At 39.5% G+C, this 24,980-nt stretch overlaps 3 protein-coding genes and 1 long non-coding RNA gene across 6 annotated transcripts; 3 read left to right on the top strand and 1 right to left on the bottom strand.

Annotated features, from left to right (window-relative positions):
• The first annotated feature begins 392 nt into the window (after positions 1-392).
• Positions 393-6,081, top strand: LOC123869887 (solute carrier family 22 member 6-like). Of its 2 annotated transcripts, none has more exons than XM_045912964.1 (8): positions 393-479; positions 598-911; positions 1,388-1,589; positions 2,714-2,814; positions 3,455-3,606; positions 4,017-4,643; positions 4,827-5,008; positions 5,630-6,081. In XM_045912964.1, the coding sequence occupies exons 2-8, from the start codon at positions 742-744 to the stop codon at positions 5,852-5,854; spliced, it is 1,659 nt and encodes a 552-aa protein (XP_045768920.1). In that variant the 5' UTR covers positions 393-479; positions 598-741; the 3' UTR covers positions 5,855-6,081. The 2 variants fall into 2 exon arrangements, with proteins under 2 accessions (XP_045768920.1, XP_045768921.1); XM_045912965.1 differs by having other exon boundaries at positions 607-911.
• LOC123869896 lies at positions 2,489-23,062 on the bottom strand. Its single transcript, XR_006796977.1, has 3 exons — positions 22,934-23,062; positions 18,390-18,395; positions 2,489-2,498 (listed from the first exon to the last, which is right to left on the bottom strand). It is a non-coding gene; the product is annotated as an uncharacterized LOC123869896 (long non-coding RNA).
• Positions 6,208-21,729, top strand: LOC123869883. Its single transcript, XM_045912960.1, has 9 exons — positions 6,208-7,966; positions 10,445-10,586; positions 11,601-11,729; positions 12,015-12,218; positions 12,720-12,857; positions 13,343-13,398; positions 13,934-14,046; positions 14,934-15,000; positions 19,512-21,729. The coding sequence occupies exons 1-9, from the start codon at positions 6,450-6,452 to the stop codon at positions 20,731-20,733; spliced, it is 3,588 nt and encodes a 1,195-aa protein (XP_045768916.1). The 5' UTR covers positions 6,208-6,449; the 3' UTR covers positions 20,734-21,729.
• LOC123869894 (TLC domain-containing protein 5-like) lies at positions 22,029-24,934 on the top strand. Of its 2 annotated transcripts, none has more exons than XM_045912978.1 (4): positions 22,029-22,428; positions 23,302-23,530; positions 24,309-24,546; positions 24,831-24,934. In XM_045912978.1, exons 1-4 carry the CDS (start codon positions 22,221-22,223, stop codon positions 24,891-24,893), a joined length of 738 nt encoding a protein of 245 aa, XP_045768934.1. In that variant the 5' UTR covers positions 22,029-22,220; the 3' UTR covers positions 24,894-24,934. The 2 variants fall into 2 exon arrangements, with proteins under 2 accessions (XP_045768934.1, XP_045768935.1); XM_045912979.1 differs by having other exon boundaries at positions 23,317-23,530.
• Positions 24,935-24,980: the final 46 nt, after the last annotated feature.

A 24,980-nucleotide genomic window follows, 5' to 3' on the forward strand; every position in this document is an offset into this window, starting at 1 on the left:
AAACTAATATTATTACTTAAATGTATGAAAAATGAAAATGTATGTATATTTTCGAGAATATAATACATATTTTCAAAAGACATGGTCATAAGGAGAAGCGAAGCTAGGTATATTGATTGATTGACCATTCATAAACCACTGAAACTGGCTGGTTAGAAACTTAAAATTTTGCATTACCTATTCGTGTATCCACATTAATTTCGCCAAAGTAAAACCGAGGTCTATATTAGTCGTCAGTCTATACACTCGGGTTGTTCGTGATTTGTGGCTCACAAACAAATTAGACGAAAGGCTTACCTACTTAATATACCTAATTAAATAATGTCGTATGTGTAATATAATTCATATTTACAAATGCTCTGATAGTAAGAATGACAGGGCATGTACCTATTGTAAATCGTGCTACGGGACTGTTGAACACGTCTTGTAAAATGTGGTTATAACAAGTCTTATTGCTCGCGTACGCATAGGAACAATTAGTATGAGAAGCAAACCAAGTGAAATATTGTTAAAAGTTCTAAAATAAAATTACCAAACATGTATGAGAAAATCAGATTAATCGAGAAAATAATAATTATCATTTTTTTTTTTAAATAGGTTAAATAGGTTCCTAATCTATTAATCAATTTAGAAATCATTAAAATTCAGTGCACTTAAAAACCAATATTCAACAAATAATTTGGAAAATAACCATAAAATATTTACATTATTTAGTTATTATTTCAAATTACATAGTTCAATATGTTTAAAAAAACTAAAAAGTGTGAAAATGAACAGTGCGATGTGTCAAATATTCTGGAAAAGTTCGGCAAATATCAAATCCTGCAGTATTTCTACGCTTGCCTCCCGGCGATGTTCGTTTCTATGATCAACGTGAATTATGTTTTTGTTGCGGGAGAGGTAAATCATAGGTAAGTTAGCAAAAATCGATTAAAAATCGAATATAACGCAGGTATTATCAAGGGCGTCATGTGGTATCTACTACATAAAGAAGGCCTACGTAACGTAGACTGACTACGTATCCGTATATTGGCTGTTGATGACGATGATTAAATCCATACTAATTCATATTATATTTTTAGAGATAAATGCGAAACTGTGTCTGTTCCTCTGTCTGCTACGTTTTTAAGGCCCAACCGCTGAACCGATTTTAGTAATATTTGGTACAGACTTGGGATACATCCCGGGGAAGGACATAGGCTACTTTTTATATCCGGAAAATCAAAGAGTTCCTACGGGATTTTAAAAAACCGAAGTCCACGCGGATAAAGCCGTGGGCATCATCTAGTAAATAAATAAAAAAGAAATAAATTATTCAATTAAACTTTTACAAGTACTTTTGAATCGTTAAATGCATCTACCACTGGTTAGGAATGCCTTACTTTAGATGTCGAATACCAGAATGTGAGTCGTCAAGCCCTGAAATGGCGGTGTCCTGGTGGCCAGCAGCACACGTCGACCACTGCTCCAAGCCAGTGGTGAACAGCACCATCCTAGAAAACAATCTCTGCACCAACCTAAGCTTTACTGGCGCAGTCGAAGAATGCAAGGATTGGATCTATGAGAATAACAACACCGTTTTTTCCATGGTTAGTTTCTGTGATAGCCTAGTGGTTAAGACGTCCATTTCATATTCAGGAGGTCGCAGGTTCGATTCTGGACACGCACCTCTGAACTTTTGGAAGTTATGTGTGTTCATAAATGTGAAGGAAAACCTCGAGAGGAAACCTATGAGTATGACTGGGAGTTCTCTATAATGTTCTCATAGGTGCGTGAAGTCTGCCAATCCGCGCTTGGTCAGCGTTGTAGACTATGACCAAACCCTTCTCTATCTGAGACGATACCCGTGCTCAGTAGTGAGCTGACGATGGGTTAATCATGATGATGATGATAATGTCCGTAACATCTGCGTGGTTTCTTTAGGTTTGTTTTCCCATGGGATCCGGGATGTCCAAAATTACTTCAAGATCGGTACCGTGAAAAGAAACACACACACTTTCTCGTTTAGATATACTTACGTAGTATTATTAGTTCAATGTTTAGATATGGGATACAAGCTACAACGACTTCACGTAATAAAATGGATTATTTCTGATTTAGAGATAATGCCGTCCAAGACATTTTTTATTTATTTATCTTGGAATATACACAGCTTTATCAATAACATACTGCCTACTTTTATTATCTAGCTAACACAGCCTGTTAAGTATTCACTGATAAAATATTTACGTACTGATTTACTTGCATTATATTTTTATTTCTTGGTTATGAAAAGATTACCTGTACCTACCTTTGTATTGTTAAACAAGGCATTGACGCCAATTCTTGCTCTGCAACGTAGGCACCTAACTTACATCCATTAGACGTATTATACTCCTAGAACATCGTATAATTTTTTTTATGTAACAGAGCTGCCATCTTTAAATTTAGAATATTACCTTTTTATAATAAACGGTAAAATTGGGCAACAAATCTAAAATTTCAAGTCGATAGCATTACTAGATACATATTATTGTACCTACTAAATAAACCTCAGGTGGCGCTTCCAAAATCAGTGATATTATTACAGCTGTAACTAACGGATAGATGGACGAAATCGCACTATATAGGGGTTTCTTTTCTAACTACTTGGAATCTTTGCCAAAATACGTAGTAGAAAATATACTAAATTCGATAAGAATTTTAAAGTTAAGTCTTCTCATTTTCGTTTCAGCTAAACTTAGCATGTCATCCGTGGAAACAGAGCCTAATTGGAGCTATTCACAACATTGGAATGGCTTTAGCAATGCTGTTAGCTGGATGGACGGCAGACAGGTAAGTAGCACAAAAGCCTCCCGAGGCTTTGCTTCACGCAGCTACTGATATGGAATGTATGGATGTAGTTTGAGCGAGGCAAAGGCGCCCATCCAATCGTGATGCGTGCGGCGACACTTCTAAGGTTTAAATCTATAATTTCAGTTAAAACGAGACAGATTTATGCCAGCGGTATACCGCTGTCTCGCTTAAACTGTGTCTTAAGTCTGAGCTAAGTCAAAGTGCGGTCTATAGATCTTAGTCTAAGTATTAGGTACCTATCGACACAAACTGCAATGCCCTGTCCTCGTTAAGTGGACACTCTGCTAAAGATCAGATTCAAAACCATCAATAAACCCAAATATTGGACAGACGATATAAAGATGGTTGCGGTAAGCGGCTGCATGAGGAAAGACAAGGACAGGGTATAGTGGCGGGCGGAGCTCTATCGTGGACGTCCGCAGACCACAGCCTGATAACAAATAAAAGCAATAACCTAGGTATTTATATCCCAAGATTGTTTACGAAAATCTAATAGATAATAATCAATAGGTTGTAAATGACTCTATTTGTAGTTAAATAACTGTGGAAAATTGGTCTTTTAATAAAATTTTATTACTTGTAGAACATTTTTTCCAGATTTTATATACTTTGTTTCCAGATTCGGTCGCAAGCCTGTTTTAGTTATGTGCTCTATTGGCTGTTTGACGAGCAACCTGAAGACCCTGGCTACGTCATATCCAGTGTATATTGCACTTGAGTTTCTAGAAGCTGCTATATGCGGCGGAGTTTACACTGCTCTTCCAGTTATAAGTACGTCATCTTCATACGTCGTATTGTGATCCATAGCCTGATAGTGTTTTACTTAGATACTTCGTGAGGTTTTCATTTCTAAACTGATTTCTACAATATTTGACAGTAAGATAGCGTAGACTGAAGGTAGAACGTAGGTTGGACGTTAAAATTGTATTCCATATATAACTAAAAATTTAAAAACCCCCGACACAAAAACCTCTATAAGAAAACTAGAAAAGAGCTGATAACTTTCAAACGGCTGAACTCATTTTCTTGGATTATAGCTAAGAACACTCTCGATTAAGCCACCTTTCAAACAAAAATCGATTCATTCCTTTAGGAGCTACGATGCCACAGACACACACGTCAAACATAATATAACACCCCTCTTTTTGGCTCGGGGGTTAAAAATGCTTTCCTTTTTTTAGTGATCGAAATCGGAAATAAGAAAAGTAGAGTATTAGCCGGAGTCCTTTTCTCGTATGCCATCTATATGGGTGAAGCTGCTTTCGCAGTGGTCGCTTTTCTGGTGCCATATTGGAAAACTCTAATCCACATTATGTGCAGTCCAACCCTTCTATTCGTCACCTATATATTACTAGTCAGTGAAAGCCCACGATGGCAAATATTAAATGGCAAAGCTGACCCAGTGAAGAAAACTCTAAAACTTATAGTGAAAACAAATAAACTGAACGTTAAAACAGAAGATATAGATAATTTGGATGAAGAGAAACTTAAAAGTACGTATAGTATGGAAAGTAATGCAACGAAAGAGGGGTTTAGAGAAGTATTCAGGTGTAGAGAGGTTCTGAAAAGGTTTCTAGTAGCGACCGCTTGTCGGTTCACCGTCACTTTTATCTACTACGGTCTGATCATCAACTCCGTTTGGTTGCCGGGGAATAAATACACGAACTTCCTGCTGGCCGCTATCATGTCCTTCCCTGGTGATCTGATTGCGATGTACCTGATGAATAAGGTTGGGAGGAAGATGCCACTGATATATGGATATTTGATTAGTGGAATAGCCTGCATAGCTTGTGGACTTGTGCCTGGATGTAAGTATTGAATTGAATTTGTATTGAAGTTTAATTTGAAATTGTATTAAATTGAATTTCGCAATCTCATACTTTTCTGAAAAATGTACTTTCGAATTATTATTATAATCTATTATAATAAGATATAGATAGAGAAGTAGAGATTGTGTATAATAATCTACACAGATGCCATTTTATTTACAGCTTTCAAGTGGCTTAAGATATCCCTGTTCCTACTCGGGAAGCTAGTGACGTCAGCATGCTTTACTGGCATCATCACGTACACCATGGAGCTGTTCCCCACCAGCGTGAGGGGATCACTGCTTGGACTGTGCACTCTGGCATCCTCTGTGGGGAACATGGCGGCTCCTTTGACACCAGTGCTGGTAAGATTGTTATAACTGCCACTTTTTTACTTCACTACGGGAGGATATTGGATTTACCGATTATGTGTATGTTTGTTTGTGTCTCTCTCTGCATCATATTCCTCAATTCTGAGTGTCGTGACTCGTGTCTCTTTTCCATTACACATAATAGTGGTAGGATTTTTTTAGGATAATAAGGCGGTGGGTTTCCACTTTCCATATCCTTCCGCATACGATTCCAGTCATGATAAAAATAACATGGCCAATGATATTTACTGAGTTTGGTTCCTACCATTAGAAAGGTAGATTCTAAAAATATTCAAGATGTAATTAGAACGCCAATAAAAACGAAGACAGATGTTAGTAGGTACCTACTGATGATTACTGATAAGATACCACAAAAAATTCCTGTATTATTTAAAAGTTCGCAATGAATTACAAATTAAACATTTGACTAACACTAGAGGTTAACGAACGTTGCGTAGATAAGTGCCGCGGTAAGTTTTCTTTCTTTCTATAAAGCACATGGTTATTTGTATTGGGTTATGTTTAGGTAGCTCTAAGTTTTTGCTAGTATTCTAATTACACCTTGTATAAAACGTCTGTAGTGGTCATTTTGATAAAGAGAGATATTTCTTTCAGGCAACAATATCGCCAGTCTTGGTGTCTGTCTGCTTTGGCTGTACAGCTATTATAGCTAGTTGCCTCCTCATCCTCACTCCAGAAACCATGGACATTCCACTCATGGATACGATAGACCAAGTGGCTAGAAGTGTGGCAATTGGTAATGAGAAAACTGTTAAAGGAAACAAAAAACCCAGTGGAAATATGGAAAGCTGCGAGGATCGTAGAAAAGAAGTGTTTTAATTTTAAATATAAGTAAATAGCTTACCCTAGTTAGTATACCTAATAGTGCATATTAAGTAACTTTACGTTATTTAAGATAAAGTTATGAAAACTTGTTTAAATTGTATTTTTTCGAATATTGTTTAGGATACTTAGGTAGATTTTAGAAGAATAAGAACAGATTTTTTATACTTAGTAGTTAGTACTTACTTACTAATAAAGAGCGGTCGAGCTGACAAAAAGAGCTACATTTTTTAGTTTGTATCTATGAATATTATCTATCTAGAGTATTTTAGAATAAGGATCAATTTACAAAAGAATATAAAAAAGGAGAAGTTGCTGACCAACTCATGGCATATCAACGACTCCACTGAGAAAGGATTTTTAGCAATTCGACACGAGCCGACGGACGAGGCGGGTCAGCCAGCTAATCATTTATTTAATAACACGCTTAATTATGGAGCCTTAAGTTTTATCGCTTATACATTTTTCCATCGATTGGTCAAACTCAGGGCGGGCGGCGTGGCGTGCCTCGCCGTCCGATCATTAACCCAGTTGCGTGTCGGCGGCGCGGCCGGGCGACCGCCGCCGCTCAGTCCTACAGCACGGAGGCACGATGCAACTGCCCGAACCGCCGCCACCCCCTCTCGCGCCACTCTGGGACCGCGTGCTGCGAGCCCGCGCCCTACCGCCCGATCTCGACGTACAACTCCTCTACATAGCCATCAAAGACCGTCTGACCCATCCCGAGTGGGAAGTACGGCTGCACGCGCTCCGGGTCCTCGCCGATTTACTCCCATTATCTGGCAATGCACTATCCTTCCCATTCGATCAAGTCATCGACAACCTAGGCCACAGCTCCCCAAACGTACGCAAAGCTGCCCTAGACGCCCTAAAGGTGTTCTGCATCCACTGTGAAGATCCCGAATGTGCGGCACGGGCGATCATAGATAAATTTTCTTACAACAATATTAGGCCTCATTCCGCCGAAATGGATAGCAAAATAAATGTCGTTACAGGCCTTATACTCTCCATACCGTCGGTGATTGGGATTCTAAAACGCCGAACTTCCGACCTGGATTTGTTCCCCGTATACCAAATTTTAGGAGAGAAACTTTTTGACTCCATGCACAAAGATGTTGCTCTACGTTCGCTTATGAAATTACGGAGGGTATGTGGACCTCATCAATATACAATGTTCTTCTCACAGCTAGAAATGAGGATTCAAGAAAAATTCAGACATTTATGTGAGATGTACGATGAAGATTCACAAGACGTTTATTATGCACCGAGAAAAATCCGAAACCAGCCACTTATACATATCAATCGAGTTTTTAGTAACTCCTCGACCCCTATTTATCTATCAACTGATTCATCGTCAGAAGATTCTTTTAAGATGCCTTTTAACAACAATAACTATGGGAAAGTGATCATTGAAACTGAAATTAAATTTGATTCGGATACTGCTATTACAATGACTGTGCTAGAACAAAATGAAACAGAGTCGGACAAAAACACGGTAAGTGACGAGGATTGTGATAGTTCCGATCGTCTCATGCTAAAATATAGTGACGGGGATTCAGAGGAAGATTCTGACGTTGTAGTTAAAAAAGTGCGTTTTGGTGGTGAAAGTGTAAAAATTAGGACCCCTGATAGTGACAATATAGTGACTAGTGAAGACGATGCTAATCACAACCGTCCTCTAGCGTTATTAGAAAAATCTAGAATAGAAGAAGTGCTACCAGAAACGCCAGCTATTGTAAATAAGATGAACGATTTGAAACGCGAGGCACAAGAAAGAGAAGCACGTTTTACGTCTAGAAAAAGTGGTATTCCACTACCAGTTATATCTAACAAAACACACAAAGGTGTAACGAAACATACTAAAGTTAAACTAAAATCTAAATCGCTCAGCGAGCTCTATGACTACTTTAATAAGAAGAACGATATTACGGAAGGGAAGACGAGAGAAAAGTCAAGGTTTGCTTTGACACTAGTAGAAGTCCAAAATCCTGATAAAGTCCCCAGTCCAGTTGAATCACACAGAGAAGTTGAAGTATTACACAATTTGCAGAGGAGCCCTTCGCTGTCTCCTCGAAGACAACAGACTCATGTTGTTGTTGATCATGATAGGTAAGTCTTTTTTGTTTAAATTTTGTAATAGTTAAGGTATTCAGCCACATTATCAACTTCTTCTTTTCATTAATCAAATCAATTTTTTATGGTACCTACGGCCCGGTACATATTATTACAAGCATTCTAATGTTTTTTCCAGAACATTTTCTTTCTCAAATAATATTTCAATATCCCCTGACAAAGTGTCAGCGACCTTTTAGTTACAAATTTTGCCCCTAAGAAAAGTTACAATGTGTGTAGAAAATAATAAGAATGGTGTGATTTTCATTTAGAAAATAGTCTTACAGACCTTTCATCTAAATTAATTTTTATACAACAACTTTCTACGCCTATTTTTAGACAATTCCTCTTATAGAACAGTCTTTTATTCAAAGTTCATCTGCCGTTTTGAATAAATATTCATCGTATCTTATCTTTTGTATATTAAGTACGATATTTATGTTATCTTTTCCCTTGCATAATAATAAACTAGCTTACAGCGTTTACGTTCTTTTTATTTATATTTGCTTAGTTTAGAGCAGTACCTACATTAATTCCGATTAGATATGAAGTAATTAAATTACTAATGTTATCAAGGAGTAACTATTTGATTTGAGTGTAGACTTCTCTGGAGATAAAGATCTTCATAGAGTAATAGCCATAGGTAATAAAGCATTATAGAGTCTTAGCAAATAAAATTTAAGTGTTTGTCTGTATTCACACATAATTATTTAAGTATACGCCTTAAAAAACCCTTAAATCAAATCTACTTTACTAGCCGATAGTTTTGTGTGGCCTAACATGCAACACGGCTGAATCGATATTGACAAGAATTTGGCAGGCAGGTAGAGGCATCAAGCAAGGAGTAAATAGTAATCTAGATTTTCATCCCGGTAAAACAAAAGGTCCTGCAGGATTTTCAAAATACTAAGGTCACGGCCAAATCTAGATTTTTATAGTCTTTCATATATCACGCAACTCTTTCAACTCGTATACACACGATAAGGGTTCAGTTCAGGGAACATTAGTCAATCCCAAGTGGCCTAGTCGCCATTAGGAGATGATATAATTATATTGCAAGAGCTAAGTACCTACTGCGCTATCCGCACGTTGGCCAGCGTGGTGGACTGTGGGCAAACCCTTCCCATACTGAGCGGAGACCCGTACTGTGTAGTGGGTTAAGTAGGTACATAATCATAATGATGATACTGCGCAAAGTGTGTTCACAACCTCGAATGCGAGTTCTATTTCCTCAATATCATACGAGTAGTCTCATGGGCCAGTAATCCGAACCAAAGGCTTCACTTGTACTTTTTTTAACTACCAAAATAGGGAATGTCTAGCAAGTCTGCTTAACTAAATTCGAGGCACGTGGGGCTCATAACACCCACACTTCCCAAGTTCCGGCTGCTGCTGAGTTTTTAATAGACAAGATGAGGTTAAAACCCGACTACTACCCGTGAACTTCTGATAGATAGCGATAGATATGGTAAAATAGTTTTTCATCGCTCGGTGTATTTAAACATTGTTGCTATATTTGTATACAAGGAACCAAAAGCTTATTTTGCTATAATCCGCCAAACCAAAGAAATCTGTACAGTGCAACATGCAGCATGCGACATGCACCGCCCGCCCTCCCACTGAAAAACATGCAGGAAAAGCCAGCCACCAAGCAAGCCACACGAACAACCACCACGCAGCACCACGCAAATCCCAACACCACTCGACGCACGTTTCGCCCCGACACCGGAGCATCCTCATGCATGCTGCATGTTGCACCATACAGATTTCTTTGGTTTGGCGGATTATAAGCAAAATAAGCTTTTGGTTCCTTGTATAATATCATGGACTTCCGCAAAATAACGCCTGCTTCTATGCTATATTTGTATTTATGAACTCAGAATTTTTTCTTCTTTCATTTGATATCCCACTCGATACAATAGCAAAAAAAAATTTGGAGACCCCCACTTTTTTGGATGTAGGAATATCCGTTAGGTTTTTCCGATTCTTTTAATCCGTTTTTTTTAATAAAATGTAGCCTATATGTCACCCAGACCGTAATAACATTTTTGGCACGACCCAAGACTTGAACCCGGCATGTCATGATCATGAAGTGTTGCCGAATAACCTACTACTAGACCAACGAGGCAGTCAATTTATTCTAATGTAGGGAATACCGAGCAATAAGTCTAGCGCAAACATGGGACTTTCCAGGATTAAATTCACGATCAATATCTAGCTAGCAGTCAACAAGAGATAGCAAACTAAGTACATATTATTATGTTATTCTATTTTGATCTAGAAACTATTTACTAAGTTTATTTTAGGCTTTATTATAAGTATAAATGTATTTTGTAAAGCAATATTTGGAATTAGGTATACTTTATTAGGTAACTTAATGCACTGATTTTCGTCGAATTTAAAACTAAGGTCGCTATTTAAATTGTTTATCCTTTTTTTATAATGCATTTGTACCCTACTGAAGTTTTAATTCAGGTTCATCTTAAACCTCGTGGCATCATCGCCTCCTGAGTCGATGCTTCTGTCTCCTCGGCCACCCTCTCCCTTGCGAGGACATTACGCCTGGGAAGATCTCCAGGCAGTACCACGACATATCTCCGACCAGCTGCATAACACGGTAAGTGATAAATAATATTAACTAGCCGATGCCCGCGACTTCGCCCGCGTGGATTTGGGTTTTCCGAAATCCCGAATCCGAACTCTTTGATTTTCCGGGATAAAAAGTAGCCTATGTGCTAATCCAGGATGTTATCTATTTCGATTCCTTTCAGCCAAATCCGTGCAGTAGTTTTCGCGCGAAGAAGTAACAAACATACACACACACACACACAAACTTTCGCCTTTATAATATTAGTGTGAAGTGTGATTCGTGTACCTATCAGAAATTCATCCACCCCATTTACCTCACCCAAAAGGAGCCTGGCAAATTGGCAATGCAATAGACAGTATTGATTTTGAGTATTTTAGCGTTCGGTAAGATGTCGAATTAGGTCTAGGCTGCAAAATCGTGTGGGTTTGATAAACCTCCATACCGGCAAGTTTCAGCTTAGCACGCTTTCAATACTAGAATTTCAGCTCCCTTACCATCAGCGGTCTAAAGAGGAATTAAAAAAAAATGTTGTTTTCGTTATGTGTTTCTACTGTAAGTATAGTTCTAACTTTTGTTCAGGTTAAATAGAAATCTAGGACTAATCTCTATGGGACAAAATGGCTTCACTTAATTTATTTTAGCTGTTCACTTTCACTCCTTACCTTGGGCGGCGCCGGTCTAGTATAAAGAATTAATGAATATTCTATTAGATTTTTCGACCCTGACCAATATATAAGTAAATTTTGATAGACCCCTTTAGCCTTTAGGGCTACCTACTTATAACATTAGACTTCTAATAAAGTCTACCTAATAATATGTAATTTCAGTCTCATGTTACGTTATTCGAACATGAAAACTTACAGTACGTTCTACTTTTATTCAAATGGACAGGTCACGCGACAGACTCCGAATTTTAAAAGATTGTTTTGTCCTACGTAAGACCTGGATAGGTAGGTACTCAATAACCTATCTAACCAGGTCTGACCTAGGTCTTATAATCACTTCGGTGTTTTCTATACCACTTCACATTTACCGTGCCAGGAAAACTGGATCGCAGCGGTGAAAGCTGCTGATCATCTTCACAGCACGCTGCTAGATCCTGAAAATGTGAAGAAAGTGGAACCAGAGGTTTTGTCCCTCGTGCAACACATGTGGGCGCTGAGCGATTCGGTAAGAATAATTTATTAGGATTCCTTACAGCCCCAGCACGCAGATCAGACTAAGTTTAAACTCTGTTTGCAAATTGCGCCAACAACCTTTGATATTTGTAGGATGTAGCTCTTCTTAAAACCTAAAAATTTTAGTTTTGGCCTTTTTATTCAGAAGAACCGTCGATCGCAAAAAATGACTAATTACTAGTAATTATTGCCACTGTTTACTGTTTTAGACACTTTTGCAACACATTACTGTTTGGAATGGAGCCACTTTGAGTAGATTGATCTTTTTTCGAAACAGGTATCAGCAGCCCGGGCGCCAGCAGAGGGCGCTGTGTGCGCGGTAGTGCGCAGCGGCAGTTCTGCCTGCGTCAGACAGATCCTACCCGCGTTGATAGCGAGGATGGCGAGAGACCCGCCTCCAGCCGCGCTGCCTCACGCGCTGTTGCAAAGGATGGCGTTGCATCACCTCGTTGACCTCATATTCGACACCGACATGATTGAGGTTTGTACAGCTGATACCTGGTTATAGACGCGATAGAACGCAGCAGCAGTTCTGCCAGTGACAGACAGATCCTACCCTTGCGGATACCGAGAGTGCCGACACATGTCTCCAGTCACGTTACATCCCTCGCTGCTGCAAAGAATGGCGTTGCATCACTTCATTGAACTGATATTCGAAACCGAGATGATTGAAGTTCGTACTTTGTACCAGATTCACTGACAGGTCAAGGGCAAAAATATCTTTTGACTTTTAATGTACTTTAAGTTTGTAAAGTTCGTCTGCATCACATCACTTGAGTGATGAGTATTGGAAAATAAGACCTGCCAGATGGTCTGGTGCAGGCGCATTGATTCTTGAACTTTAAAATATGGTTGATGTGTTTTACCAATATGATTTGTGAAAAATGCGTTGGTTCCAACTTCCTGTTGGTTGCTTGATCCTATGGAGATGTTCAAGATGTGCCTCTATTTAATAAATTATAACTCCGCAATATATTCCCAGGGATCAGACAAAGAAGCAGAGAGCGGTCAGCTGCGAGCGGCGCTGTGCTTGGCGAGAGCTGCGGGACCGGCGGCCGTGCTGGCAGCCGTGCGGCGCAGGCTCAACGGATCCCCTAGAGCCGATGTATTCTGCAGTAAGGTATACTTAGTTGGAGTCACGTAAAAAGATCTCTGGACTACTACAGTAGCGGAAAAGGGCATCAATAGCTGAACGGTTAAGGAGCGGACTGAATACCGAAAGATCAGCGGTTCAAACCCCACCCGTTGCACAATTGTCGTACTTACTCTTAGTACAAGCTTTACGCTTAGTAGGAGGGGAAAGGAGAATATTAGTCATGATACAGCGAAAAACTCCCTGACGATAGATACCCAATATGGGGCAGAAAATACACTCTTCGTCACCTTTCACTTCGCAAATAGATCGTAAGTTCAGGGTTCCGTTGTTATTTGACGTTTGGCGTGATATGAGTAGTTTTATATGTTGTATTATATTTATCGTAGAAGAGAAAATTCTCTATTGGAGAGTTGGCTTCTCGTACATGCGGGCTTTAATTAAGATGATAATATTAAACCATAGGCCTATTAAACACAGATATTTTAAGTAACTAGATATTTTTATTGCAGTTACGCGAACGTCTCAACAGGCCTTTAGATCACGTTAGACCAACTCCAGCCCCCAGGTAAAATATACTCCTAATACTTTAATAGGTACATCTTAAGAAAACCATAGTAGGTATAAATACTTCATGATCAAACCATCGCCGGCTTACTACTGAGCACGGGTCTCCTCTCAGAATGAGAAGGGTTTAGCCTGTCTATCTGTCTGTCCATCCGTCCATCTGTCGTGTCTGTCAAGAAAACCTATTCCCCGTTGACTTAAAATCATGAAATTTGGCAGGTAGGTAGGTCTTATAGCACATGTAAAGGAAGAAATGCGAAAACCCTGAATTTATGGTTACATCACGAAAAAAAAAAATTAAAATGTGTTTCAATTTTCAAAATGAGATAAACATGTCTCACCTATACATTCTAAAACAGATTTTAATTTTTTTACATGCACAATAGTTTTTGATTTATCGTGCAAAATATTGGAAAAAATACCCGAGTACGGAACCCTCGGTGCGCGAGTCTGATTCGCACTTGGCCGGTTATTTTATAACATGTGTACAGTTACCCTCCTTTAAGTATGTTCTTTATCCTTGTATATTTTTGCAGAAACTCCCACCTCCCCGTGGCGACTCGAAGACGAGCGCGGTCCACGCCCCCGGCCGCGCCACCTCCACGGCCGCGCCGGTTACGTCCACTGCCAGACTCCGCGCCTCTACCAGGTATACGGTACACATTACTTACCTTGATCATCATCATCAGCCTGTGGAAGTCCACTGTTGGGCATAGGCCTTCCCTAAAGAGCGCCACCACACCCGGTTCTCAGCCTTCCTCATCCAGCCACTTCCCGCCAGCCGCTTTATATCGTCAGATTCCATCGTGCTGGAGGGCGTCCCACACTACGCTTGCTTACGCGGTCTGCACCTTGCTTGAGCGGTCCTTTCCGGCTCCAACGGCCATCGACTCTACGACATGCATGGCTTGCCCACTACCACTCCAGCTTGCTAATATTTTGGGCTATGTCCATTGACCTTGGTTCTCTTGCGAATCTCCTCGTTCGGATCTTATCCCTCAGGGAAACTCCTAACATAGCCCTCTCCATAGCTCGCTGAGCAACTTTGAATTGACAAGACCGTTTATCAGTGTCCGCGTTTAAATTTTCAGGCACTAAGGAATTTACGATGAGGAGACCTACCTTGCTTTATAATTATTATTTAAGTTATTAGCAACTATATAGCAAAGATATTAGGTATGTCCTTTCCACGTTAGCCCGCTTCCATCATAGGCTGATTCATCGCTTACTAAATTACCACTAGGTGAGATCGGCGTTAGGGACTAACTTGTATCAGATTTTTTTAAATGGTCATCAGCCAATAACAAGACTAAAAAGACCTAGTACCTACAATACAGGTCCCAGCAAACCAGAGCTGCGCCAATTTAACAAGATGAACTGACACTACTTTTCACTTACGACTCCAATACCCAGACCAAAAAGACCTAGTATCTTCAATACAGGTCCCAGTAAACCAGAGCTGCGCCAATTTAAAAAGATGAACTGACACTACCCTTCACTTACGACCTTACCTAACAGCATCTTGATTCTCTGCAGGTATTTCGCCGCCTGGGAGAGATTACGTACTGAAGCCTATAACTGCGATACATCTGATTGATAACAGGTAAGTTTATGTTTTTAGGAACTACTTACCTATACGTATATTTTAACTACATGGAAGTAATTTAACTAGGAAAGCTCATTTCAATAATATGTTTCTTAGTTTCTTTACACGCATGGGGTCAAGGGGTCAAGGAGTCGAAGCTGAAAAAGCAAAAACTAAAGATTGAAAATGAAAGAATATTGAAGGTACTTAATTTTATGGTGCTGACTGTAATAAAAGTATCTACCTACTACCAAAAAATGATTGTTTCGACCCGGAACCATTCCTAACACAAGCTTTATGATTAGTTGGAAGAAATAAGATGAATATTTAGGTAGTTACCTAGTTATATTATAAACTCAAAATTAGTCATACTATACTTGTTTTTTATTTTTATTTTGGGATGTTTATGTTAACTCCTTAGACTATGGTTAACTCCTGATATAAAGTAGTCACCGAAATGTGCAAACTATTTAGGCGTCTGCTAGACGAGCTTTCCGTAATTTCCACGTGCGAGAAATCGATTTTATACTGATCGCACACACGTTGAAGCGTACGGTGAAAAGATGAAAGTAGCGTGGTTAGTGCTGCGGTTTGTACCTACTGAATGCGCAATCAAGACCAAGTCAAGATCAATTTGCAATAGATAATATCATCTTTTGCGAACCTTGCGAATTGGTAACCTGTAACCACTGATTTAACATAGTATTAAGTACTATTTTTACTACTTAGCTAATAAATACGTATAGGTACTGTAACTCTTACGAATTTGCGATTTCGAACATCAACTAAAACGTAACAGTACAAGTGTAAATTAAAAATTTATCACACCCCCGACAAGTGAAGGTTACAGTAACTAGAAAAGAGCTGATAACTTTCAAACGGCTGAACCAATTTTCTTGGATTATAGCTAAGAACACTCTCGATCAAGGCACCTTTCAAACAAAAAAAAACTAAATTAAAATCAGTTCACTAGTTTAGGAGCTACGATGCCACAGAGAGATACACAGATACACACGTCAAACTTTTAGCACCCTTCTTTTTCGGTCGGGGGTTAAAATGAAACAAAATGTTATTATTTAAAAGTGGAACATCATTGAGATTTGCTAACTCATACTAACTCTACTGAATATCTGCTGATGATGTCGTTGGTCGCTTTAATATTTTTGGCGAATACGAATTTCGTACGATAAATAATTTCACCACGTACGGCTGGCTAGGACTCAGCTGTTAAAGTGCGATCAGCATAAACATGGATGTGTCAGACAAGTCGATACCCATGCCACGCCACGTGCTAAAAATCGATTTTAATCGCACATGACGAATCCACTAGCGTTCGTTGAAAAACAACCACAACAAAATGTTATTTCCCAAGAAATTGCGTAAGACTGGTATCGGCGCACTATTCCACAAATCAAACAGCTCATTTCTGAAGCGTCAGCCATATTTCGAGGGGCTCGTAAAATATAACTACATTTTTAGGGTTCCGCACCTAAAAAGAAGACAAGTCAAACACATAACCCTCCTTTAGGCTTCGCCGCAGTCGGCTAAAAAGGAACCCTTATAGGATTCTTTGTTCATCATTCTTTAGATCTGTCTGTCCATTTGTCGTGTCTGTGACAAAACCTAAGTACTTATAGGGAATTTCGCATCGATCTAGAATCATGATATTTAGTCGGTAGGTAGATCTTACAGCAAAAATAAAGGAAAAATTCGAAAACCATGAATTTGTGGTTATATCACAAAAAAAACTGTGTTCTGAACAATTAATAATAATTTTTTTTTTAATTTTCAATTTTCAAAGTTACAAATTGGTTGGGCTTGGTATCATATTATGATACCAAGTGGAGTATCATAATATGAAAGTGCTTTACCTGTAAGTACATTCTAAAAAAGATTTTCATTTATTTTTTTGCATTTTATGCATGTTTTTGATTTATCGTGCAAAATGTCCACTTTTTCTTTCTTTTTCTCTTTACTGTTACAACTTTCTGGTACGTAGGTACAAATAAATAAAATTTAAAAAAAACCGAGTACGGAACCCTCGGTGCTCGAGTCTGACTCGCACTTGGCCGGTTTTTGTTTTATAGTGGAGTTTTGTGTCTCGTAGCAACGGTAGGAAAGTCGCGACGTTGGGTAAGGGTAGTGTAGGGCTGCCACACTTGCAGGATATTTAAAACTATATACTTAAGCTGATGTATACCTAACATAGCTGACTCGTTTCGACACTCGAAACGGATATATAGATGTCGGCCTAGTCGGGGTGGCCGGGGTTCGATTCCGGGCACGCATCTCAAGGTAAGGTCGGAGTTATGTGTGTCTTAAGAAATCAAATATGACTTGCTTTAACGGTGAAGGAAAATGTCGTGAAAAAACCTCATGCCTGAGAGTTCTCCATAATGTTCTCAGATGTGTTTGAAGTCTGCCAATCCACGATTGGCCAGCGTAGTGGACTATGGCCAAAATTCTTCTCATTCTGAGGGGAGACTCGTGCTTGTAAACCGACGATAGGTTGATAATGATAATAATGACTCGTCGCTGATAGGATTCATTGAAATTCCACCTGAGCTATTCGCTTAGCTCATAATGGGAGTCTATGTTCAAGGAAGAACCTCGAAGATGAGATATATCTGAAGTTTTAGACCCAGTTTTGCTGGACGTTGATAATGTCAGTCAATTTATTCTTTTTACATTATGTAGATACAGATTTACTTTTATGTATATGCAAATAAAGACAAGCTGGTGTCCGCGACTTCGTTCACATTGATTTGGATTTTTAAGAATCTCGTGAGAAGTATTTATTTGATTTTTTTAGGATCTATTTCCGTCTCCAGGATGCAAGCAATCTCTATGCCTTTTGAAAAAAGAAGTGAAAAGATAACAATAAACAGACATACTTTCGCGGTTTTAAAGTAGATCTTACTTGTAATCTATACTAATAAATAAAATTGGAGTGTCTGTCTGTAATTTCGAAATAACTACCGCATATTAAGGTCATATGGTTATTTGAACGATACTATAAATGAATCACACGTTTTTAAAATTTTTGTCTGTCTGTTTGTCTGTCTGTCTGTCTGTCTGTTTGAAAAGGCTAACCTTGGGAACGGCTGAACCGATTTTGACGGGATTTTCACAGACAAGTAGAGAATTGACCAGGGAGTAAAATAGGCTACTTTTTTAACCAACTTTCAAAAAGGGAGTTGTGTTTTTCTACCTATGTACACCGAAATCTCCGAGATTTCTGAACCGATTTGCGTCATTTCTTTTTTAATCGATAGAGGAACTTTGTGACATTGTTTCATAAAAAATTTGGAGTCCAACTCCTCAATCCTGATGCTGCAGGGGATCTGACCAATCCACGCGGGCGAAGCTGCGGGCATCAGCTAGTCTATAAATATACGAGTAGGTACAAATATCTGAGAGCAGACCTGTGCTCAGTAATGGGTCGGCAAAGGGTTAATACATTTTTTTTTTAATTTATAGACTAACGCTTGGCTACAATTAGACCTGCTGACAAGTAATGATGCAGCCTAAGATGGAGTGCGTTCTCAGTAGACAATGATGAATACAGATAAATATTTAGTTCAGAAGTATCGAGTCACGTCATGAAAATTATTAGCAAATCGTGTTTTTTCGGCACCTGCATTTCTCTGATAGCTTGGCAACCCTATTTCAAGGAGCTAAGTTACTAGAGAACCTGACGCCCCGTTTGAATACAAACATACATGGGAAACAATCAGGTCAATGGGTCGATAGCTAGCTAGGCGCGAACGTTACTTCGACGCCGATACAAATTGCCTCAATACACCTATGTATTACAATACAAGTCGATAGACGCTTCGATTATCCATTCAAATGACTTGAAAAGTTCAGTAGTGACCGACAGTCGACACGCGTAGTTAGGTGACCAACGGGTAGTAGGAATCGCGTGCTGCCGTTAACCTACATTTATAAACTGAAATTGCCTATACCTCCATTCAAGGCACTTATAGGCGCCCTATTTATGCTATCGTAGGATCGCTCCACTTTCATTATTTGTTGCGATAATAGCCAATTACAGGTCTTTAATTAATCTTAAATATTAATATGTAGAAAATTTGCTCTAACTATAACTTTTTAACTCAACTGTGTTTTCCGACTACGAGTTACTAAGAAAGTTAGTATATTTTACCGAAATGTTCGGAAATACCTAGTTAGTATGATAAAAGCCAGTAGTAATTTGGTGAGTGTTTAACATAATATGCAGGTAGGGGTGAGTTCATCAACACAGGCATGCGAGCCAATTGATTGCGGCGTATTAAGTTTAGCTGTAGTGGCGTTAGTCGTGGCCATGCCGAGGTGATAGGCGGCGGCATGCGGCGCCTGTGCTGCTGCGGGGGCGCCGCCCCGGTGCAGCCCGCGCCCAAAACTCCCGATCTTGTCGCCGACCTGCCTTCGCATCAGCGGTAATTCCTTACTCCCCACTCCAATCGATCACGACAGTAGTCTCAGTAGCAATTTGAATATTAAGTACCTACTATTTCTGTTCGCAGAGTCACAACTGATATCGTTATTGGCGAAGAAGAGAAGACGAAATCTGAAGAAGACGAAAAGGACATCGAGGACCACTTTATTGTCTCTCGCACCCCAGAAATTGAGAACAAGCCAGCTGAAACTCCCACCAGTATTCCACTATCTCGTACGTCATCTATTCAAGTCGAGAACCTCTCTGTTCAGTCTGTAAATGTTGAGGATTTATCTGAAAGATCGATCCATGGCGACGATCCGTCCGAGAAGTCAACACGCGTGGAAAATTTGTCCGAAAATAATAACTCCTTGGGTAGTGTCGAAACGGTCGCAGAACAAATTTCACTTCATAGTGTCAACGTTCCTTCGGCGAGTTCACGGCAAAGTCAAATAACGGCCGAAGAAGTAAAATCACCAACACCAAAACCGGCGAGTGCAAAATCGTTATCACTGTCGAACCTATCAAAAAGCGCTGGAAAGTCTAGCTCGACGTCAATGAGAAGTGAACCAGCGTCTCCAGAGCCAACAACCGAATACCTCGAAAGTAGGTCGTGTGAACGCGACGTTCGTACTGCGCTAACGGAATGCATGATACCGGCTCGGCATGAAGACTGGGAAGTCATAGTGAATGGGCTTCTTGAAATTGAGCGGCTAGCAAAAGATGAGTGGGCACGAGCGCCCGCTTCGAGCTGGCGTGCGATTACTCGTTCTGTTGCCGCACACGTTCGCTCGCTTCGCTCTCGTGTTGCGAGAACTGCTTGCTCAACTATCGGCGCGTTATTCGAGCATCGTGGACGTGGACTAGACCCTGAATTGGAGGAGGCTGTCAGTGCGCTGTTGGAGCGTTGTGCGGATGTTAACCGTTTCTTGCGAGCAGATGCTGCTGCTGCTCTCGGGCGCGTTGCATGCAGTGGGAACTACGTTCGTGCCGGCGTAGCCTTGGCGCGGAGAGGAGCGTCGCATCGCGGCGGCCCGGTGCGAGCTGCGGCGGCCCAAGCTTTGACGAGACTAGTGCAGCAACACGGCGCAGCTCGTATGCTTGATCTACCGAATGAACCTCGGACGGTAATATTACGTGCTGCTGGGGAACTGATAGCTGATGCGAGTCCAGAAGCGAGGATGCACGCCCGCCATCTTTATTTAGCACTATCCGAAGATTCCCGCTTTAAGCAGCTGTTGAAAGACGCAATGCCAGTGAGTCGTTATCGTGCAATTGAAAAGTATGTCGATAAACTGCGCTGTCGATAAAACTAAGTTCCAGTTGAATTAATTGGGTAAAGTAAGACAAAATATTCGCTGAAAGAAGACAGATAATTTTGGTGAAAAGTATAATTTATACAGACGCGGACGCTTGATGATTCAAATTGAATTGCGAATATAAATGTGTGATTATGACATAAATCATAATAGATTCAATGAAAATATAACGACACGACTGATTTGTGAAAAATGTATTTTTGTATTGTCTAAGTAACTAAGTATTTACCTAAGGAAAGAAACAATCACATTAGATAGGTACCAGGCTGATGTGAACATAATATCTAGTACCTACCGAGTATTTAATTATCTTACTATTGATCGGCCTTGAAGAATTTGAACAAAAGTTATATACGCCTATACCTACCTATAGGTATATTTGGTTGGCAGGTAGGAAAACTATACGTGCTTCAAATTATACTATCCTTCTAATTGTAAAATACTTATGCAGAAAGCGCACAATATTGTAATTTCGAAATGTAGGTTGTCCCCTCATTTTATATTGAATTCTAATAAAAATGTCTTTGGCTGCAGAACCTTTTTAAAGAAATGGGTAACCCTCAGGTTTACTTTTATCTAATAGTTACCTACCTAACTAGTCAAAAATGTTTTTTATGTCTAATGAGTGTAGCCATGTCTACATCCATCTTTTCTACGAAAACATTCGGTCATCAATTTATGAGTCATGACCAACCCTCACTATCTTTTGAGACCGGTTCTCCTCTTAGGATGACAAGGGCCACACACAATATTAGATCTGCGGTCTACCACGCTGGTCTAGTACGCCTAGTGGTCTAGGCTATTCGATAGCTATCTGATAAATTTTTTGTATTATAAATTATACTTACCTACTAAATACCTACTTATTATTGTTATCCTTCCAAAGGGAGAATTTTAATATACTTACCTAATTACTCGATGTTGTTGAATAATATTTATATGTGTACCTATTGTAGGTATTGCTTAACTTTTAATAAATGTATGTAGGTAGATAAGTTGTTTTATTTCATAAAAGGCTGGCGATTTTCACATGTAAATTTTCCAGATAAGTAAGTACCTCCAAGGCAAGTTATAGGTACCTACATATCTATGGTACCTACCTATTTAAATATTATAAGCGTGTAGCATATTTTATTTGGTACCTGAGTAAACTACCTACGCTCTCTATTGATCACCGCCAAAATGGCGAAAATCACGTTGCATTAAAAAATCGCAGGTCCAGCGTATCTACCTGTATAAGTAGAGGTCAGTGATGACTTGTTGAGTTATGAGTGATAGATGACAAAGTCAAAACAAAAAAAAAACATTATGACTTTTTAATAATAATAAATTTAATAGAAATGTATTTATTTTACATGTTATTTACTAATGCAAAAATGGCATAAAAATGCAAAAACAAATATGACCATTGACCACCCAGTATAAATGCTATTACAGTAACCTACTTTGAATCCGACAATCTCTAATGGGGTTTCTCCATGTCTCATGAACTATCAACGGCGTCTGTGCTCAAACTATGCTCGTTCGTATTCTGGGGATGGTCCTACATCTATTCCAGTAATAATTCACCAAGCAAGAGCCCGGAGTGGCATTCCAGGGTGGTGACTTTGGTGCACGGAAGTGTTGCGACTATCGTGGGGATCCATCAGTGTGGTATGACCTCCGTCGATCGATGCAGGCTCACTAGTAAGTTTGTTAGTGGTGTAAAATCCAGTTTTAGCTCAAAGTGGGTCAATGGGTTACCTGGACTTTGGTGATAAGGTCGCCCTTTGTTTTATCAAGTTACCTACCTATCCTGTATTCTTACTCTTTGTAATTTGGTAACAATAAAGTTGTTTAAATAAATAATTAAGAAAGGAATAAAAAGTAATTGTAAGTATGTACTTGAGCCTCTTAGAAAGCTCGAGGTCACTCAGCGGACGATGGAGAGAGCTATGCTTGGAGTTTCTCTATAAGGAGATCCGTGGAAGAACAAGAGTAGGTAGGTAATTGACATAGCTCAACGGGTTGCGAAGCTGAAGTGGCAATGGACAGGGCACATAGTGCGAAAAGCTGATAGACGTTGGTGTCCCAAGGTGCTAAAATGGCGATCTCACACTGGACGACACACTGGTCACTTTGGGTCGCGTTTATTGCCCATGGTGATACCAACCTACTACCAACCAATCTTACTAACTACCAGTAGTAATACGGGCAATGGGGATGATACCTAGGTCAAACATAAATTATTTCTTAGTAGGTAATTATTGAATAGAGAGTCTTCCAATATTCGTAAAATCCACATTCCCTGGTAGTTTTATTTTTGCTATTTTAAATTATCGATTTAACTAAAAAAGCACGTAAGTAAAAATGTTATACTTAAGACGTCACATCTGTGTATTTCATACAAGCTCCCATACTAAGGAGCGTTTTGACGTTTGATAAAAAGTCCAAGGAGACCGTGACGCCGCCTGAATCCAGCAACTCCCTTGATTGATGTCGCCCGTCCGCGTAGTGGAGTCTGCCAACACTGCTCTTTCCTGTGCAGAGGAGTATGGACTAAACTCGCAATAATTCCAGTGAAAATATCACCAGGCGAATACGCCTTGATGGTGTGGTCGTGGGGCTACTTCGCCTTCGACCTGCTGTGGTGTCTGATCTACAGCAGCGACAACTACGTCATCCTGCTGCACCACCTCGTCGCACTGATCGCCGTCAACATTTATATGAGCAAGGACTACGCTGGCTGCACGTTCGCTTGCACGCTTGTCCTTATGGAAATAACCAATCCCTTTCTGCAAACCCGGTGGTAAATACAAATTTAATTATGAGGCGTCGAAAATAGCTTGAAATGTTCATGTAATATACACAGACACACTACCCGTGCATCGCCGTACCGTTCTCATTAGAATTTGTCTTATATAAGAACTTGGCAGGACACACTCACGCGTGTCTTGGTTAAGGATGTCACATCCGTAGTATTCCGTAGGTCCCTACCACTACTTACAGAAACTGATAAATTACTCTTGTAAAAAATATTATATCCCAGAGCATAGACAGGAGATAATTTATATACAAGTTAATTATTTAAGTTAAAAAAATACATTCATAAAACCTTTTTCTTTTAAGTACTTACCTTTAAATAGGCATCTTAAGGGTCATGAGACCGGCCTGCCTGCGAAATTCAATTTAATTTGGTTTTTCGCAATTTGTAAACTAATGCGACAACGTAGGCTTATGGTTATTTTATTTGCGACAATGGCAATATTAACCTCACAGGCTTATATAAAAATCTTTACTTGAAAAGGTCCAGTTTAAGAAATAAATTAAAGTATCGACTAATTTGTGAGAATAGTCGATACTTTAATTTATTTCTTGAAATTGCGAAAAACCAAATTAAATTTGAATTTCGCGGGCAGGCCGGTCTCATGTCCCTTAAAATGTATTTACCTAATCAGCCACACACATATACCTTTACGAAAACTAGTGAACCTAATTTCAAAGTTCAACTTCTAAAGAATAAGAGGTTAGGTACTAGGTAGGTAGGTACCTAAAGTTTTAAAATGAAGAACCTAACGTTTCCCCAGGTTGCTGCGTTACGAAGGATATGGCCAAACAATACTTTTCTACTTGGTGGAAATAATATACTTCGTCATGTTCCTGACTATACGCGCAGGCTTCTGCACATACCTGATGTTCGAGATGCTCAACTCGGATATTCTCGACACGGACGAAAAGATTATATCCCTGTCTTTGTACATAGTATCCCTTGTCCTCGTGTACGAGATACTTAGTTACGTTAACTACAAGTATAAAAATAAAATCGTAAGTAATTAATTAAACAAGTTAACCCTTAATAGTGCGCGTGTTAAGTTCGATCATAAAGGTGCCCACGCACTCGAACTGAACTGCGCGTCGCGTCAGCGCCCCGCACGATATTCTCTACAGCCGCGACGCGCGGCAGTGACGTACGCGCGTACATTATTATACCCACCATTTTGGTAGATTAGATGGAGATCCTTAGCAATTAGAATGACAGCACACTCAGCCAGTAGTCCAGACTAGGTTTTTTTTATTTCTTGTATTTCATTTTTTTTATTTTTTTTCAGGAGCAATTTAAGGGATTCGCTAATGAAGTTGGGATAGTAATAGATTTAAATGAGTTACCATAATTTATATAATAAATGTAATAAAAAATGCAACATTGTTTAGATATTTTTGTTTTAATCTATGGTCTATGGTAAAATAATGATAATACT

The sequence above is a fragment of the Maniola jurtina genome, chromosome 11 (genome assembly GCF_905333055.1).
Source record: "Maniola jurtina chromosome 11, ilManJurt1.1, whole genome shotgun sequence".
In the NCBI taxonomy this organism is placed as follows: domain Eukaryota; kingdom Metazoa; phylum Arthropoda; class Insecta; order Lepidoptera; family Nymphalidae; genus Maniola; species Maniola jurtina.